This window comes from Carassius auratus, unplaced genomic scaffold, assembly GCF_003368295.1.
Source record: "Carassius auratus strain Wakin unplaced genomic scaffold, ASM336829v1 scaf_tig00026570, whole genome shotgun sequence".
Classification (NCBI taxonomy): Eukaryota; Metazoa; Chordata; class Actinopteri; order Cypriniformes; family Cyprinidae; genus Carassius; species Carassius auratus.
In genome coordinates, this window is record NW_020525531.1 from 22,015 (window position 1) to 39,422 (window position 17,408).

Consider the following 17,408-nt stretch of genomic DNA (forward strand, 5'->3'; position numbering starts at 1 on the left):
AGCATGACGGTGTACACTGAAATTAAACGTGCGGATTTTATTTAAATGAGAAAATCAGGTGCAGAATATCGTTCTGACTCAGAGAGATTAGCACTTCTCGAACTTTAGGAGGCGCTGTGACCATCTTAGTCCAGTAAATCCAGCGGGAAAACCACTGAAGAAGAAAAGACGGTTGGAGGCTTACAGACTCGGTACGTGTTTTAACTCTTTACGTTTTGTTACTTTTAGTACGCAAATGAGCTTGAATAAAAGCGTTTTTTATTCAGATCTGGTTTAAATTAAGCCATAGGTTTTATTAAAGTAGCCATAGTTTAACTTGGGTATTTGTAATAAAACCACATTAGGCTAAACACAAATTTACCATTGTTTTACGTACTGTAATTACAGAAAAATAATGGTAAATTTGTGCTTAGCCTAAAATAAAAGTGTCCAGCATATAACCATTTATCTATTGTAGTATGCTGGACCCATTTAAAGGATGCCTAAAATCGATTAAATCACAGTCAATCAAGTTATAGCATTTAGTTTATTAAATGCAGCTTAATTGAAGTGATTGATAGATATTAATAATATACAAGAGATATTCCTTCTTGAAAATGAAACCAATCAAATCATTCTAAACAAATACATTTATATCTGACATTAATGTTCTTGAATATTCTCCAGAAGTTAATTTTCTATTGGCTATTCAGTTGTGTGTTGTTCTGCTCAGATCTTTTTTTTATTTAGTCCATTATAAATGCATCTTTTAATAATGGTGAAGTGTTTGTGTTCAGATGTTGAGCATGAAAGCACAGGTGGATGTGGTCTGCTGTAAATCAGTAGGAACTGATCTGTCCATGCTGGATATTGAGGATTTCATCACAGAAATCTGTCAGCTGAAGAAAGAGGTGGCTTCACTGGAGGCAAAGCTGAGAGAAAGAGGAGACAAACTGAACAGAGAGGTTTGAAAAGATCTTCATTTCATCTTTAGCTGCTAATATGGACTGATTGTTGTGTGAATCAATGTCTTATTGTTAATCATACTCTCACTAGATATATTACTGATTGTGTTTGTCAGGATGTGGAGCAGGTTTGGGTGCGTGAGACTGATGGGACAGAAGCTCAGGATTCAGTCTGGAGCGTCAGAGATCAGAGATCCAGAGAAACACAGGACTCAGAGCTCAGCCTCACTTTACTCTGTTATACTGACGCTCAGGATCATGAATCCACTGATCAAACCTCTGACTGTAACGCTGGAGAACAGCAGATGCTGCAGACACCGCTGAAGATGTGCTCCGTCAAACTGGTGGACTGCAGGAACCTGATCGAGAGCAGAGGAGAAGAAACCACCGCAGAGAAACAACAACAACAACACACTGATGAGGAAGAGGAGGAGGAGGAGAATAATGGGGAGGATGATGATGATGATTTCATTCCTCCAGGTTTGTTTCTCCTTTTATGACCTTATGTTATTTTCATGACACTTGAATGTCAGCAGAGACTCTGCGGAAACAGGCTCATATCGGCTGATGGTGAGTGAGTGGTGAATGTTGCATTTCGAAACTAATTTTATCAATACGTCTGTGCATGAATTGAATGAACTTGAAGTGTTTCACACTAATTCTTTTCAAGTATATTTAAAACACCTGAAATTATAACTTTTTCTTTTGTTTAATTTCAGATGATAAAGGCTGTTCATCTTCTGATGCAGAAACAGATTTGACATCAAAAGAGCAGCTGACGGTCAAGAGTTTCTCCTGCAGCACCTGTGGAAAAACACTGAGTTCAGTGGGTCATTTAGTAAGACATGAGAGAAAACACACAGAACGAAAAGACTTCACCTGTAGGAGATGCAAAATCAGCTTTCCTACCGCAGAAGAGAGGAGACTTCATTGGAAAGAGCACATCGGGAAGAAGGAGTTTCACTGTGAACAGTGCGGCAAGGTTTTTTTCATTCATTCTAGACTAAAAGTTCACTTGAACAGTCACGGTGAAAAGTCTTTCCACTGCAGCGAATGTGACAAGTATTTCAGCACCAAAGGAAGTCTTGATTCTCATAAGCGAATCCACACGGGAGAAAGACCATACAAGTGTCCTCACTGCGAGAAGAGCTTCAACCAGGGATCTCATCTGAAGAAACATGTGCGTGTTCACACCAATGAGAGACCGTATCAGTGCAGTGAATGTGGCAAAGCCTTTAAAAGCTCATGCTCTCTAAAGTCACACCTGACCATCCACTCCGATGAGAAACCGTTTCAGTGCAAACACTGTGACAAACAATTCCGTTTGATTTATTGTCTGAAAAATCATGAGAGGACTCACACCGGAGAGAAACCATATCTGTGCTCCTACTGCGGGAAGAGCTATTCTGATCAACGTTCTTTTTTTTCTCATAAGAGAATCCACACTGGAGAAAAACCATATCACTGCAGCATCTGTGGGAGGAGTTTCAGAAAAAATAGTATTTTACAAAAGCACAAGAGGACTCATACTGGAGAAAGACCGTTCAAATGCTTTCAGTGTGAAAAGACGTTTTCTCGATCAGACATCCTAAAGGTCCATCAGCGAGTTCATACAGGAGAGAAACCTTACTCCTGCTCCATCTGCGGTGAGAGATTTGCTTATTTAGGTAGTTTTCAGACCCACCAGAACAAACACGCTAAAGAACAAACTGCTCCAGAATCATCAGAATGACTTTCATCAGTCAATCTGGAAAAGAAATCTTGTTTGGCTCGTCCTGAAAGTGTTCATTGAGTTGTTACTGCCAGTAGGGGGCAGTGAACTTTTTTCATTCTGTAGATTAGGGTTATTCAAATCTTGCCCTGGAGGGCGAATGCAGTGGAGAGTTTGTCTCCAATGAAATCCAATCCATCTGCCTGTGATTTTCTAATTATCCCCAAAATATTGTTTAGCATGATTAGGTGTGTTTGACCACGGTTGGTGCCAAACTCTGCACCGCATTGGCCCTCCAGGGCAAGATTTGAATAGCCCTGCTGTAGATTGATCCAAGTGTTGTATATAATGTCATGTTTGACAGAATAGAGCTATGATTTTATGTTAAACCAGATAGAACTATTAAAAATCCTCAAAATGAAATACTACAATAATATGATCACCTAGATTTCATAAGGCATGTTTAATGTGGTGAAATGCATGAAGGAGAGTCTGGCAAATACACTCTGCTTTTTCATTGCTGGACCGGTTTCTTTCAATCAAGAAAGAGCCATTGTTTAACTATCAATTTCATCACTGTTTTTCAAGAGCATTTATGCCGCCATGTAAGGTAAGATATTAACTTTGTAGAAACAAATCCTCTGGGAGGAAAAGTTTGTTGGTTTTATGGCAGCTACTTGAACTTAACTGTAATGTCAAATAGAATTAAAGATCAGATAACATTAAAGTGTATGTTTATGGAATATTTGGAATTATGACCACACAAAAACGTCATGGCTTATTTTAGTAGTTTTTAATTCTGCCACATCATGGCTAAAAATTACTGTTTTTTTTCTTTGTCCTTTAATTTGATTTAGAAGGTCGAAGTCCATTGTTTGTTCACTTTGCCATAACGTCTCCAAGGTAATACAGGTGCTTCCCCAAAAATAAGAATATCATGGTAAAGGTCTTGAACGAGCTGTGTCCAACCAAGTTTCTGTCTTTCTCACACAGAACAACTTCCTTTATAGCAGTGGTCACCAACCTTTTCAAGCCGAAGATCCCTGACCTCGGCCTTAATGAACGGCAAGATCTACCTATCGAATAATAGATAGAAAAAGACAGCCCATATTGTTCTTCCAACTTGATGCCTTTTATTTAGTATTTGAATTTAATATACATTAGATGTTCTTTTCTTTTTCTTTTTTTACTTAACTCGGAAGCAACCATCATATAATCAGTTCATATGAAGTGGCACTGAACTCAAGAAAAATGCCATTGTCAGTAGTAAAATGAATGAATGAATGAATGAATGAATGAATGAATGAATGAGCTTTATTGCCAGGTATGTACACATACGAGGAATTTGTTTTCGTGACAGAAGCTCCGCAGTACAACAGAATGACAGCGACAGAACATAAAACACATAATAAAAGAATAAAAAATACAAATAAGTAGAGAGTGAATAACAATATACAAATGACAATTGTAGGCAAGTATATTACAAAATGAAGTTATGTATGTACATATATATTGTGTGCAAAATTTAAGTGTATACTAAGTATGTGTGTTAGATAAATAAAGTGTGTGTGTATATAAATATAAAGTGTAGTGTGTCCGCCGTTATTATAAGCTGTTCATAAGATGGATTGCCTGAGGGAAGAAACTGGTCCTGTGTCTGGTCGTTCTAGTGCTCAGTGCTCTGTAGCGTCGACCAGATGGCAACAGTTCAAAGAGGGAGTGTGCTGGATGTGAGGGGTCCAGAGTGATTTTGACAGCCCTTTTTCTCACTCTGGATAAGTACAGTTCTTGAATAGATGGGAGGGTTGAACCGATGATTCGCTCAGCAGTCCGGACTACCCTCTGTAGTCTTCTGAGGTCAGATTTAGAAGCTGAGCTGAACCAGACAGTTACTGAAGTGCAGAGGATGGATTCAATGATGGTGGAGTAGAACTGTTTCAGCAGCTCCTGTGGCAGGTTAAACTTCCTCAGCTGGCGGAGGAAGTACAACCTCTGCTGGGCCTTTTTCACAATGGAGTCAATGTGAATGTCCCACTTCAGGTCCTGAGAGATAGAGGTGCCCAGGAACCTGAATGACTCCACTGCAGTCACAGTGCTGTTCATGATGGTGAGTGGGGGGAGTGCAGGGGGGTCTCTCCTGAAGTCCACGATCATCTCCACTGTTTTGAGGGTGTTAAGCTCCAGGTTGTTGAGACTGCACCAGACAGCCAGCTCTTTTACCTCCTGTCTGTAAGCAGACTCGTCACTGTCCTGAATGAGGCCGATGAGTGTGGTGTCGTCTGCAAACTTCAGGAGCTTGACAGAGGGGTCCTTAGACGTGCAATCATTAGTGTACAGGGAGAAGAGCAGTGGGGAGAGAACGCACCCCTGGGGAGCTCCGGTGCTGATTGTACGGGTGCTGGATGTGTATTTTCCCAACCTCACTAGCTGCTGCCTGTCTGTCAGGAAGCTGTTGATCCACTGACAGACTGAGGTGGGCACGGAGAGCTGATTTAGTTTGGGCAGGAGGAGGTTTGGGATGATCGTGTTGAAGGCCGAGCTGAAGTCCACAAACAGGATCCTCACATAAGTCCCCGGTCTGTCTAGGTGTTGCAGAACATAATGCAGTCCAATGTTTACTGCATCGTCCACAGACCTGTTTGCTCTGTAGGCAAACTGAAGAGGATCCAGCAAGGGCCCAGTGATGTCCTAAAATGCTTATTCACTGAAGTTTCTGATGGTACTACCTACCCTTAACATTTTATAAATGAACGGTGCAAACAAAATTATCAACAATCTCAATTAAGCTAAGTGCAGTTATGTCCCATCATATGCAACATCACTTTTCTCAATGCCACCAGAAGGCAAAACTGCTGAAGTAATGTTACTCACTCAAGTCAGTGTGATGGCTGTGACTGAATACTCTCTGTGAGTCCTCTGAATTCTGGCTCATAGCTAGAGACAGCCAGTTTGAGGTCTGTGAGGTGTCTGTCAGTAAGACGGTTCCTGTATTTTGATTTGATTATTTTCATCTGTGAAAATGCCATTTCACAGAGTTAAGTTGATCCAAAATAGGCACTCACTTTTAGTGCACATGCAGTAAGGAGCGGAAACTTTTCTCTGTTGACAAGTCCCCAAAGGTCACTGTCCCTTGATCTGGCTTTCAGCTCAATGTCATTTTGCAAATCAACCATCTCCATGTCAACTCCACTTGACAAAGAAAATACTTGCTGGAATTTGGCTGCAACCTGTTCTATATCAATGAGCATGAATTGGTTTGAGACAAAATGCAGCAATGCATTCCATTTCGTTTAACTCACCAAAACGCATATTGAACTCTGTTGCAACTTTGTCCAGGTGAGCACAGTATTTCTCAGGGTGAAAAACGCCCTTGTCTTTAATGCTCTGTGACATTTTTTCCAGGTTGGGAAAGTGTGTTAGCCTCCCGTTTTTAAGATGTGTGATCCAAACATCAAGCTTAGACTTAAAAGCATTCACTGCACTGATCATGTGAGGCAGGTGTCGGTCTTTTCCCTGGAGCTTGTTATTGAGTGTATTCAGCTTTGCGGTCAAGTCTGTCAGAAACCCCAGGTTTCTGACATCCCACACAGCCCCAGGTCACGCATCATCTGACAGTTCCTTGTGCTCCTCGTTTCTTGCAGATAGAAATGTCTTTATCTCAGGCAGTAAGTCAACAAACCGCTGGAGCACTTTCCCACGGCTCAACCACCATGAAGTAGTAGGCCTCTGTACACGGCATCGAGCTCATCCAGTAACGCCTTGAATAAGCGACGCTGAAGTGCTTTTGCACTTATCGTGTTTATCAGTTTGACCACCAATGACTTTCCCTGCTAAGGCCTGCTGATGAATGACACAATGATAATTCTTGAAAATCAGGGTCATTACGGCACAGTGCTATAAAACCAAGGCGCACGTCACGCATCGCAGGTGCTCCGTCTGTGGTAATTGCTACCAGTTTATGAATGGGGATATCATTTTCGCTTACATATTTTTTAAACTCGGTGTAAATAACCTCACCTCGCGTTCTCTCCTTTAAGTGCGAAAGAGTGAGGAGGTCCTCTTTTGTTGTAGAATCCTGGAAAGCCATTCTGACAAAAACAACAAGCTGAGCTGTGTCCACTGCATCCAGAGATTCGTCGAACTGCAGTGAAAAATATTCACAGAGTGACAAGTCCTTTAACACCTGTCGATCCACGTCCTCTGACAGTGATTCGACCCTCCTTGCCACTGATTCAGGGCTGAGAGGCACAGCACGGAGTGAGGCTTTTATGTCGTCTTTGTTTTTGAAATCCTTGAAAATAGTCTCTGCAGTAATGGCCATGGCTTCCTTGAATAATTCGCCATCCGTAAAAGGCTTTTTGTTTTTAGCCAGAAAGTGACTTACACGAAACGATGCTTCAGTAGCAGCCTTATTTTGATCAGCAGATTTTGTAAAAAGTGATTGCTGGGCCTTCAACTCAGATCTCAGCTCGTCAACTTTCCGTGCACGAATCGTCCTCTTTTGCGGGTAGCGGTCTTTAAATTTCGGGTGGTTAGTATTGTGATGCCGCTCGAGATTCCCTCTTTTACATAATGCTTGTTTTTGGTGGCACAACATACATACACACTTCTCTTTTACCAAGGTAAACAGAAATTCCTGTTCCCATTCTGGATGAAAATTGTATGTTTTTGCCTTCTTTCATGGAGCCTCCGCCATTCTAGTTTGTAGTATGTTACCTCACACGGGCTATCACCATGGAGATCCATATTGACGTTTGCGACAGTTAATTTATGGGTGCTCTTCTTTTATCTGATTGGTCACTTCATTGAAAATAAAGCAGTTGGATTAAGAAATACAGATGCTTGCAAAACTGAAAACGTTTTTATTTTCGGGAGCTACCGGGACAGTGATAAAGATCTACCGGGTTGGCGACCACTGCTTTATAGCAACAAATCTGGCTTTTGAAGTGGACATTCAAACGAGAATGCTTTGCTCTCAGTTGTTGAAGCCCTAATACTGACAAGAGCGGAATCCAAATCTTCAACACTTATCTTGCTTGATCTGTTAACTACTTTAGACATTGTTAACGGCCAGATCCTCCTGTCAAATCTATTGGCAAAACGCATCTCAGGAACCGCACTCCAGTGGTTTGAGTCTTACATTTACATTACGTTTAATCATTTAGCACACGCTTTTATCAATAGCGACTTACAAATTAGAACAACAGAAGCTATCAGACAACAAGAGAACAACAACAGTATACAAGTGCCACGACAAGTCTCAGTTAGTCTATTACAGAACACGTAGTCAGGTTTTTTTGTTTTGTTTGTTTTTTAAGAATATGATAGACAATAAAAGAAAAGGTAAGTGTTAGTATTAATTGGTTAAGTGCTGGTGAAAAACATGAGTGTTTTTTGAAAATGAGTGAAGATTGTGAGAGTGATTTTGAACCTCTTTGGGATGGTACCACACGGTGTCGTTCATTTGCAGAGCGCAAACTTCTGGAGGGCACATAAGATTGAAATAGTGAGTTTAGGTATGTTGGTGCCGTGCCAATGGTCGTCTTGTAGGCGTACCTTGAATTTGATGCGAGCGGCTACTGGTAGCCAGTGTAACCCGATGAAGAAAGGAGTAACGTGAGCTGATTTTGGCTCCTTGAAGACAACCCTCGCTACTGCATTCGGGATCAGTTGGAAAGGCTTGATCGTACATGCAGGAAGGCCCGCTAGGGGAGCATTACAATAGTCCAGTCTGGAGAGAACAACAACTTAATGTGATCGTATTACCTATCAGATAGTTCCTTCAAAGTATCTTGGAGTGGTGAGGTGTCCAAGTCGCAACATCTAACTACTGGGGTGCCTCAAGGCTCAGTTCTTGGACCACTTCTCTTCTCTGTTTACATGGCATCATTAGGTTCTGTCATTCAGATACATGGCTTTTCATACCACTGCTATGCTGATGACACTCAACTCTACCTCTCATTCCATCCTGATGATCCGACGGTAGCTATTCGCATCTCAGCTTGTCTAACAGACATTTCTTGCTGGATGATGGACCATCACCTTCAACTCAACCTTGCCAAGACAGAACTGATTGTGGTTCCAGCAAACATATAATTTCATCACAATTTCACTATCAAGCTGGGCACATCACCCATAAATCATTTATAAACAGCCAGAAGCCTTGGAGTTCTGATTGATGATAAGCTAACTTTCTCCAAACCTGCAGATATGCTTTATCAGGGGCGTCGCACCCGTGGGGGATGTGGGGGTTTTAACACCCACACTTTTCCCGGCGAGAGGGTTCGACACCCGCACGTTTTCTGCAGTTTTTCCGCAGTTTTGCACAAACGCCTTACTACAGTCGTTCCTCCGTTTCTCTGATCGCTCTGTGTCTGCGCTCGCCGCAGCTGCCTCCTCTCCCCTCCCTCTCAAACTTGACACCGGCTTTGAGTGTGACCGGCTGATGATTGGCTGTTCTGCCTTAAGTCCCGCCTCTCTTGGCGTGTTATCGGTCAGCTCGTGCTGAGGAGGCGGGAACTTATGGTTATGGTTATTTACGTCTCCCTTTTCCAGGTACTTTGAATGAGTGTTTATGCTTTCGAGTTTTTTAAAATAAGCTTGATATGTGTTTGAGAAGATGTTCTGTTATCGTTTTGTTGACATGTCAAGTGTTTTCGGTATTATATTTCTTTTTTTAGACTGATACTAATTGCTATTATTGGGATATTGTTCAGCAGCCATTGTTTGCATTCCTGTTGAAGAACTATGAAAGAAAAGTGTATATTATTTTAATGTTTAAAAACAGTAAATTGTTACATTATTTATACCACCAGAGAAATAGCTTTGTGTGGGCGTTTTTTTCTCCCCTTTTATGTTTTTTTTTTTTTTTTTTTTTTAATGTAGGGTTATTTTTTCCCAGCCAACGCTGCAAGAACTTCAAGCCCTGCATTTTGTACCCCTCTGTCAATGTATTCATCATTTTTATTGTTTTTAAACAAACCACATCCATCCCCCACACTTTTGAAAAGCTTGCTACGCCGCTGTGCTTTATGTCACATTAAGAAGATAAGGCCATTTCTTTCAGAACATGCTGCACAACTCCTTGTTCAAGCTCTTGTTCTGTCCAGGCTGGACTATTGCAATGCTCTCTTGGCAGGTTTTCCAGCCAGTTCTATCAAACCTTTAAAAATTAATCCAGAACGTGGCAGCAAGATTACACCTCAAGAAAAGAATACACCTCACATCTCTACCTATAGCTGCTCATATACAATTCAAGCCATTGATGTTTGCCTACAAAACCACCAGTGGTTCTGCACTCCTTTACCTAAATTTCATTACTTATGTGTCCACTAGAAGCTTGCGTTCTGCATGTGAACGTCACTTGATTGTGCCATCCCAAAAAAACCCGAATGTCCTTAGCCATCTTCAAGTATCAGCTTAAAACACATTTCTTCCATCTTTATTTGACCCTCTAAATGTAGCATTCACTATTCTAATGCAATTCTTTAAAATAAAAATCTTAACTACCAATCTAATTTTTAATCTATTTGTATTCTGTTTTCTTTAAATTTATTATACAATTATAAAAAAGAACTCTAACACTAGTTGCTCTATTCTTTTTCTATTCTGTTTTCTTTTTATTTAGTATATTATTTAAAAGCCCTTGCTACGTGTTCTGCGTTTAAGCTAATTGAAACTTGTTATAGTACTTGTATATCTTTACTGACTTGACAGTTTTCCAGAAGATGATAATCAACACCCTCCACAAGGAGGTAAGTCACAGAAGGTCATTGCTGAAAGGACTGGCTGTTCACTGAGTACTGTATCAAAATATATTCATAGAAGGTTGACTGAAAGGAAAAGATGTGGTAAGATAAGGTGAACAAGCAACATTGATGAACACAGCCTTGGGAAGGTTGTCAGGAAAAGCCAATTCAAGAACTTGGGAGAGCTTCACTAGGAGTGGACTGAAGCCGGAGTCAGCGCATAAAGAGCCACCACACTCAGATGTCTTCAGGAAAAGGGCTACAGCTGTCACATTCCTAGAATCAAGCCACTCCTGCACCAGAAAAACAGAACAGTCCTCTTTTCAGATTAAAGTAACTTTAGCATTTCATTTGGAAATCAAGGTCTGGAGAAAGACTGGAGATGCACAGAATCCAAAGTCCAGTATGAAGTTTCAGAAGTCAGTGATGATTTGGGTAGCTGTGACATCTGCTGGTGTTGCTCCATTGTGTTTTATCAGTCCAAAGTCAATGCAGCCATCTACCAGGAGATTTTGTAGCACTTTATGCTTCCATCTGCTGACACTGCTGACATAAACACATAGTTTGTGTGCAATGAATCTAGAATATAAGAAAGTTTGCTTTTTATTAATTACATAACAAAAAAATGAACAACATTTCCATGATATTCATTTTTTTTTAGATGCACCTGTATTTCAGACATCCTAGGCTAACTGTACTGAAATTGCATACAGTGAGTAGGAAGTACATTTTAATTTGAATTAGGATGCAAGAACTATTTCTGAGTATGGTGTTACAGTCACATGACCTACTAGAGTCGGTCGTGTTACTTAAAAGCCATTCATAAATCTGCTCCGGTCTCATGGAACAGTAAGTGTCTATCGAATGCACAATTCAGAATCTTGCTGGAAGTGGACGTTAATCCAGGTACTTTTTGCCTACTTTCTTTCAAATATGAAATTTCATGATTCTTTATTATATACCACATGAATAACTTGACGAGTATGTCGGAATTCAAAAGAATAGGCAAAAAATGCATTGACATACCTATAGAAAGGCTCTGAAGTGTCCATATGTTCATTTTAGTGTCCCGTTTGTCACATTTGATTGTCATTAAGCAACATGACTTGAATGAAGTGTTTATTTATACACCATTAACCACATTAGTTTATAAATTTCAAAAACGTAATTGTGAATTTTGGGCTTTGCAAGCATGACGCTGTACACTGAAATTAAATGTGCAGTCTTTAAGTGAGAAAGCAGGTGCAGACAGAATATCTACTAACACGCAGTCGTTCTGACTCAGCGAGATTAGCATTTCTCGAACTGTAGGGGGCGCTGTGACCATCTTAGTCCAGTAAATCCACCGGTAAAACCACTGAAGAAGAAAAGACTGTTGGAGGCTACAGACTCGGTACGTGTTTTAACTCTTTATGTTTTGTTACCTTTAGCACGGTAATGAGCTTGAATGAAGAGTTTGTTATCCATATCTGGTTTTAATTAAGCCATAGGTTTTACTAAAGTAACCATAGTTTAACTTAGGTATTTATAATAAAACCACATTAGGCTAAGCACAAATTTACCATGGTTTTAATTACAGCAAAACAATGGTAAATTCATGATTAGCCTAAAGTAACAGTGTCCAGCATATAACTTTATAAGTGGGTCACTGTTGGTGTATATAGTGACATTTGGGTTTGAATGATTTATTCATATTTTCTCTAAAACGAGTCAAATATTTATAAGAAATTGATTAAATTGGATATTTAGGTCTTCATCACTTTAACCGAGATAATATACATTATAAATACTAGTTTGCATTGTACGCATCTTTTATTGATGTATCCATTAAATTTTGTCATCAGTGCAAAGTAATCAACTTCCACAAGAAATGAAATTATAAAAATGTTGAAAGTATGTTATAGACTAGGCTAAACTGCCTCTAATCATACATATAAATCATGTGAAGTTATATCTTGTTTTATTTTTATAGTTTTCTTCAATTACCATGTCCCTAAAGTCATTTTCCACTTTGTTAGTATATACTTTCTTGCCTTCCAAAACCAAGTGCAATTTCAATTAAGACCATTTTCATTTATTTTTCCCACTGGAATTCAACCGTACAAACTGAGGTAAACTTTGTTTTTTAGTTTTTGAAATGTTATCCTGGTTGTCCCACCCTTAAATTCCACCCTGTTAGGCTATATTGTGAAGAATGTTTGTCCTATCAAAAAAAAAAAAAAAAAAAAAATCTGACATAGTTAAAAAAGTTCTGTGAATCAGTAGAAGGTTAGCTAGCTAAATGTTGATCACTCAGAGCTATGGCTAATTTAGCTTAAAATGTTCAGTTCCTGCAAAGCCCATTTTTTCAAGTGCAGGAATTTGTTTCTAACACCCTCTTTTAATGTGCATTCTAAGTATCGAATAAGAAACAAGGGATGGAAATGCCAAATTCCCCTCCAAAATAAAATGTTATGATCTCTCCATTCCATCCTGTTATGCTCCACCCACTCCACCCTATTAGACAAGTCATTTTAAATAATTTGACAGCAACGTTAAATGTTTGGCATACTTTTGTCTTATTTTGTGAGGTCTAATAGCATATATATGTTTTTGAGTACATGTTTTGTATTATTTACTACCCTATTGGCAAAAATGGGCACAAAAAAGTACCTGCTCTTAATAATTTAGATGCATTTAATTCATCAATAATTTTTTATTTTGAAAAAAAAAAGAGATGGCATAAGGGACGCATATTAACCAAGAAAAGCTCCTTATTGTTTAACATTTACACGATTAACATGTTGTGATAACTATCCATATGTCCCTAATAGAGTGGAATATTTTCATGGCCAGTGTCTGAACAATCTACCCATAATTATTATTTTTTGAGTTCCCGAGCTTGACAAATATTTATTCCTAATAGTTAAACATATCTCTATTTTGGTAGAATGAAAAAAACTTGAAAATCATGTGCCTTTTATTCAAACACTTATGTATCAAAAATGTTACCTCAATCATATTTAAGTTATAGCATTTCGTTTATTAAATGTAGCTTAATTAAAGTGATTGATAGATATTAATACAATATAGAGATATTCCTTCTTGGAAATGAAATTAAACAAATGATTCTAAACAAATACATTTATATTTGAGATTAATGTTTCTGAATATTCTCCAAAAGTTTATTTTCTATTGGCTATTCAGTTCTGTGTAGTAATGCTCAGATTTTTTGTTTTGGTTTAGTTCATTATAAATGCATCTTGTAATAAGCTAGATTTGTTGTGTTCAGATGTTGAGCATGAAAGCGCAGGTGGATGTGGTCTGCTGTAAATCAGTAGGAACTGATCTGTCCATGCTGGATATTGAGGATTTCATCACAGAAATCTGTCAGCTGAAGAAAGAGGTGGCTTCACTGGAGGCAAAGCTGAGAGAAAGAGGAGACAAACTGAACAGAGAGGTTTGAACAGATCTTCATTTCATCTTTAGCTGCTAATATGGACTGATTGTTGTGTGAATCAATGTCTTATTGTTAATCATACTCTCACTAGATATATTACTGATTGTGTTTGTCAGGATGTGGAGCAGGTTTGGGTGCGTGAGACTGATGGGACAGAAGCTCAGGATTCAGTCTGGAGCGTCAAAGATCAGAGATCCAGAGACACACAGGACTCAGAGCTCAGCCTCACTTTACTCTGTTATACTGACGCTCAGGATCATGAATCCACTGATCAAACCTCTGACTGTAACGCTGGAGAACAGCAGATGCTGCAGACGCCGCTGAAGATGTGCTCCGTCAAACTGGTGGACTGCAGGAACCTGATCGAGAGCAGAGGAGAAGAAACCACCGCAGAGAAACAACAACAACACACTGATGAGGAAGAGGAGGAGGAGGAGAATAATGATGAGGATGATGATGATTGTGCTGAGAATAATGGGGAGGAAGATGATGATGATGAAGATTTCATTCCTCCAGGTTTGTTTCTCCTTTTATGACCTTTCCTTGTTTTTCATTACACTTGAATGTCAGCAGAGACTCTGCAGGATCAGGTTCATATTAACTGATGGTCTCTGATGACCTGATCAATAAAAATTTTATATTTGGGAACATAATGGCAAATGATTTTTATAATTTTTCCTCTATTGAGATCTTTAATGTGTTTTTTTAAGAGAGACAGATTTGCTGTGCCTGTTTGTAAGTCTGCATGATTTGACCAAAAATCGAATTACTATTATTATTGCATTTGTTAATTATTATAATTTATCATGTTAGGTAAAAACTGTTAGCCTGAATGCACTGTAAGTTGCTTTGGATAAAACCGTATGCTAAATGCATAAAATGCATAAATTATAAAATCATGGAAGAAATGCATTGCGATTGCACAAATCTCTAATATGTTTTAAATCCCAAAATGTATAATCATTTTTGTTTATTTCAGATGATAAAGGCTGTTCATCTTCTGATGGAGAGACAGACTTAACATCTAAAGAGCAGCTGACGGTCAAGAGTTTCTCCTGCAGCACCTGTGGAAAAACACTGAGTTCAGAGGGCCATTTAAAGAGACACGAGAGAAAACACACAGAACAGAAAAGCTTTAGCTGTAGGAGATGCAACATCAGCTTTGCTACCGCAGAAGAGAAGAGACTTCATTCAAAAGAGCACAGTGGGAAGAAGGAGTTTCATTGTGAACAGTGCGGGAAGGTTTTTTTCATTCATTCTAGTTTAAAACTTCACTTAAAGACTCACGGTGAAAAGTCTTTCCACTGCAGTGAATGTAACAAGTATTACAGCACCAAAGGAAATCTTGATGCTCATAAGCGAATCCACACAGGAGAAAGACCATACAAGTGTCCGCACTGCGAGAGAAGATTCAATTATGGATCTCATCTGAAGACACATATACGTTTGCACACTAATGAGAGACCGTATCAGTGCAGTGAATGTGGGAAAGCCTTCACAGACTCAAGCTCTCTAAAGTCACACCAGAGAATCCATTCTGATGAGAAACCGTATCAGTGCAAACACTGCGACAAACGATTCCGTCAAAGAACTGCTCTGAACAGTCATGAGAGGATTCACACCGGAGAGAAACCATATCTGTGCGCCCACTGCGGGAAGAGCTTCTCTGATCCATGTTCTTTTACATTTCATAAGCGAGTCCACACCGGAGAAAAACCGTATCACTGCAGCGTCTGTGGGAAGAATTTCAGTAAACATAATATATTTCAAAACCACAAGAGGACTCATACTGGAGAAAGACCGTTCAAATGCTCACAGTGTGAAAAGACGTTTGCTCGATCAGACGTCCTTAAGGTTCATCAGCGAGTTCATACAGGAGAGAAACCTTACTCCTGCTCCATCTGCGGCGAGAGATTCGCTTATTTAGGTAGTTTTCAGACCCACCAGAACAAACACGCTAAAGAACAAACTGCTCCAGAATCATCAGAGTGACTTTCATCAGTCAATCTGGGAAAGAAATCTTGTTTGGCTCGTCCTGAAAGTCTTCATTGAGTTCTTACTGCCAGTAGGTGGCAGTGAACTTTTTAATGTGGTGGATTGATCCAAGTGCTGTATATAATGTCATGTTTGACTGAGTAGATCAGTGATTTTCTGTTAAACAAGACAGAACTATTAAAAATCATCATCACAAAAAAAACATAAGTACCTGGATTACAGTGAGGTAAAAAAGTATTTAGTCAGCCACCAATTGTGCAATCTCCCACTTAAAGGTCCCGTTTTTCGTGTTTTTTTTTTTTTTAAAGCTTTGATTGTGTTTACAGTGTGAAATATAATGTGTTCATGTTTCGCGTGTAAAAAAACAGTATTTTTCACACAATTCACCTATCTGTATACCGCTGTATTCACTGTCATCAAAACAGGCTGATGACTTCCTAGTTCTAATGTGCTGCACATAGTTTTACATGTGGATTATAATTTTCGGGAGCCGAGTTAAACATAAATTGTAAAAATTGATCTCTAAGTACAGCATCCCTGGGAAGCCCAAACAAAGATGATTGGACTCCGAGATGAAAATCAATCAATCAATCAATCACCTTTATTTATATAGTGCTTTAAACAAAATACATTGTGTCAAAGCACTGAACAGCATTCATTTGGAAAACAGTCTCAATAATGCAAAATGATAGTTAAAGGCAGTTCATCATTGAATTCAGTTATGTCATCTCTGTTCAGTTTAAATAGTGTCTGTGCATTTATTTGCAATTAAGTCAATGATATTGCTGTAGATGAAGTGACCCCAACTAAGCAAGCCAGAGGCAACAGCGGCAAGGAACCGAAACTCCATCGGTGACAGAATGGAGAAAAAAACCTTGGGAGAAACCAGGCTCAGTTGGGGGGCCAGTTCTCCTCTGACCAGACGAAACAAGTAGTTCAGTTCCAGGCTGCAGCAAAGTCAGATTGTGCAGAAGAATCATCTGTTTCCTGTGCTCTTGTCCTGGTGGTCCTCTGAGACAAGGTCTTTACAGGGGATCTGTATCTGGGGCTCTAGTTGTCCTGGTCTCCGCTGTCTTTCTGGGCAGTAGAGGTCCTTTCTAGGTCCTGATCCACCATCTGGTCTGGATACGTACTGGATCCGGGCGACTGCAGTGACTCTCTGATTTGGATACAGACTGGATCTGGTGGCCACGGTGACCTCGGAACAAGAGAGAAACAGACAAATATTAGCGTAGATGCCATTCTTCTAATGATGTAGCAAGTACATAGGGTGTTATGTGAAGTGTTTCCGGTTCAGGTTTACCTAATTAATGCAGCCTAAAAATCCTTCAGATTTGGATATTAAAAGCATATTAGTATGTGTATGCCAGGTTAAAGAAATGGGTCTTTAATCTAGATTTAAACTGCAAGAGTGTGTCTGCCTCCCGAACAATGTTAGGTAGGTTATTCCAGAGTTTAGGCATCAAATAGGAAAAGGATCTGCTGCCCGCAGTTGATTTTGATATTCTAGGTATTATCAAATTGCCTGAGTTTTGAGAACGTAGTGGACGTAGAGGAGTATAATGTAAAAG

General features: G+C 39.4%; 2 protein-coding genes across 3 annotated transcripts; both read left to right on the forward strand.

Moving 5' to 3' along the window:
- Positions 1-133: 133 nt before the first annotated feature.
- Positions 134-3,382, forward strand: LOC113078794 (zinc finger protein 501-like). Its single transcript, XM_026251093.1, has 4 exons — positions 134-191; positions 777-944; positions 1,109-1,424; positions 1,664-3,382. Exons 2-4 carry the CDS (start codon positions 777-779, stop codon positions 2,674-2,676), a joined length of 1,497 nt encoding a protein of 498 aa, XP_026106878.1. The 5' UTR covers positions 134-191; the 3' UTR covers positions 2,677-3,382.
- Positions 3,383-11,647: 8,265 nt separating this feature from the next.
- On the forward strand, positions 11,648-16,135 carry LOC113078792 (zinc finger protein 501-like). Of its 2 annotated transcripts, none has more exons than XM_026251091.1 (4): positions 11,648-11,796; positions 13,675-13,842; positions 14,007-14,358; positions 14,822-16,135. In XM_026251091.1, the coding sequence occupies exons 2-4, from the start codon at positions 13,675-13,677 to the stop codon at positions 15,832-15,834; spliced, it is 1,533 nt and encodes a 510-aa protein (XP_026106876.1). In that variant the 5' UTR covers positions 11,648-11,796; the 3' UTR covers positions 15,835-16,135. The 2 variants fall into 2 exon arrangements, with proteins under 2 accessions (XP_026106876.1, XP_026106875.1); XM_026251090.1 differs by having other exon boundaries at positions 13,959-14,358; positions 14,822-16,133.
- The last annotated feature ends 1,273 nt before the right edge of the window (positions 16,136-17,408 follow it).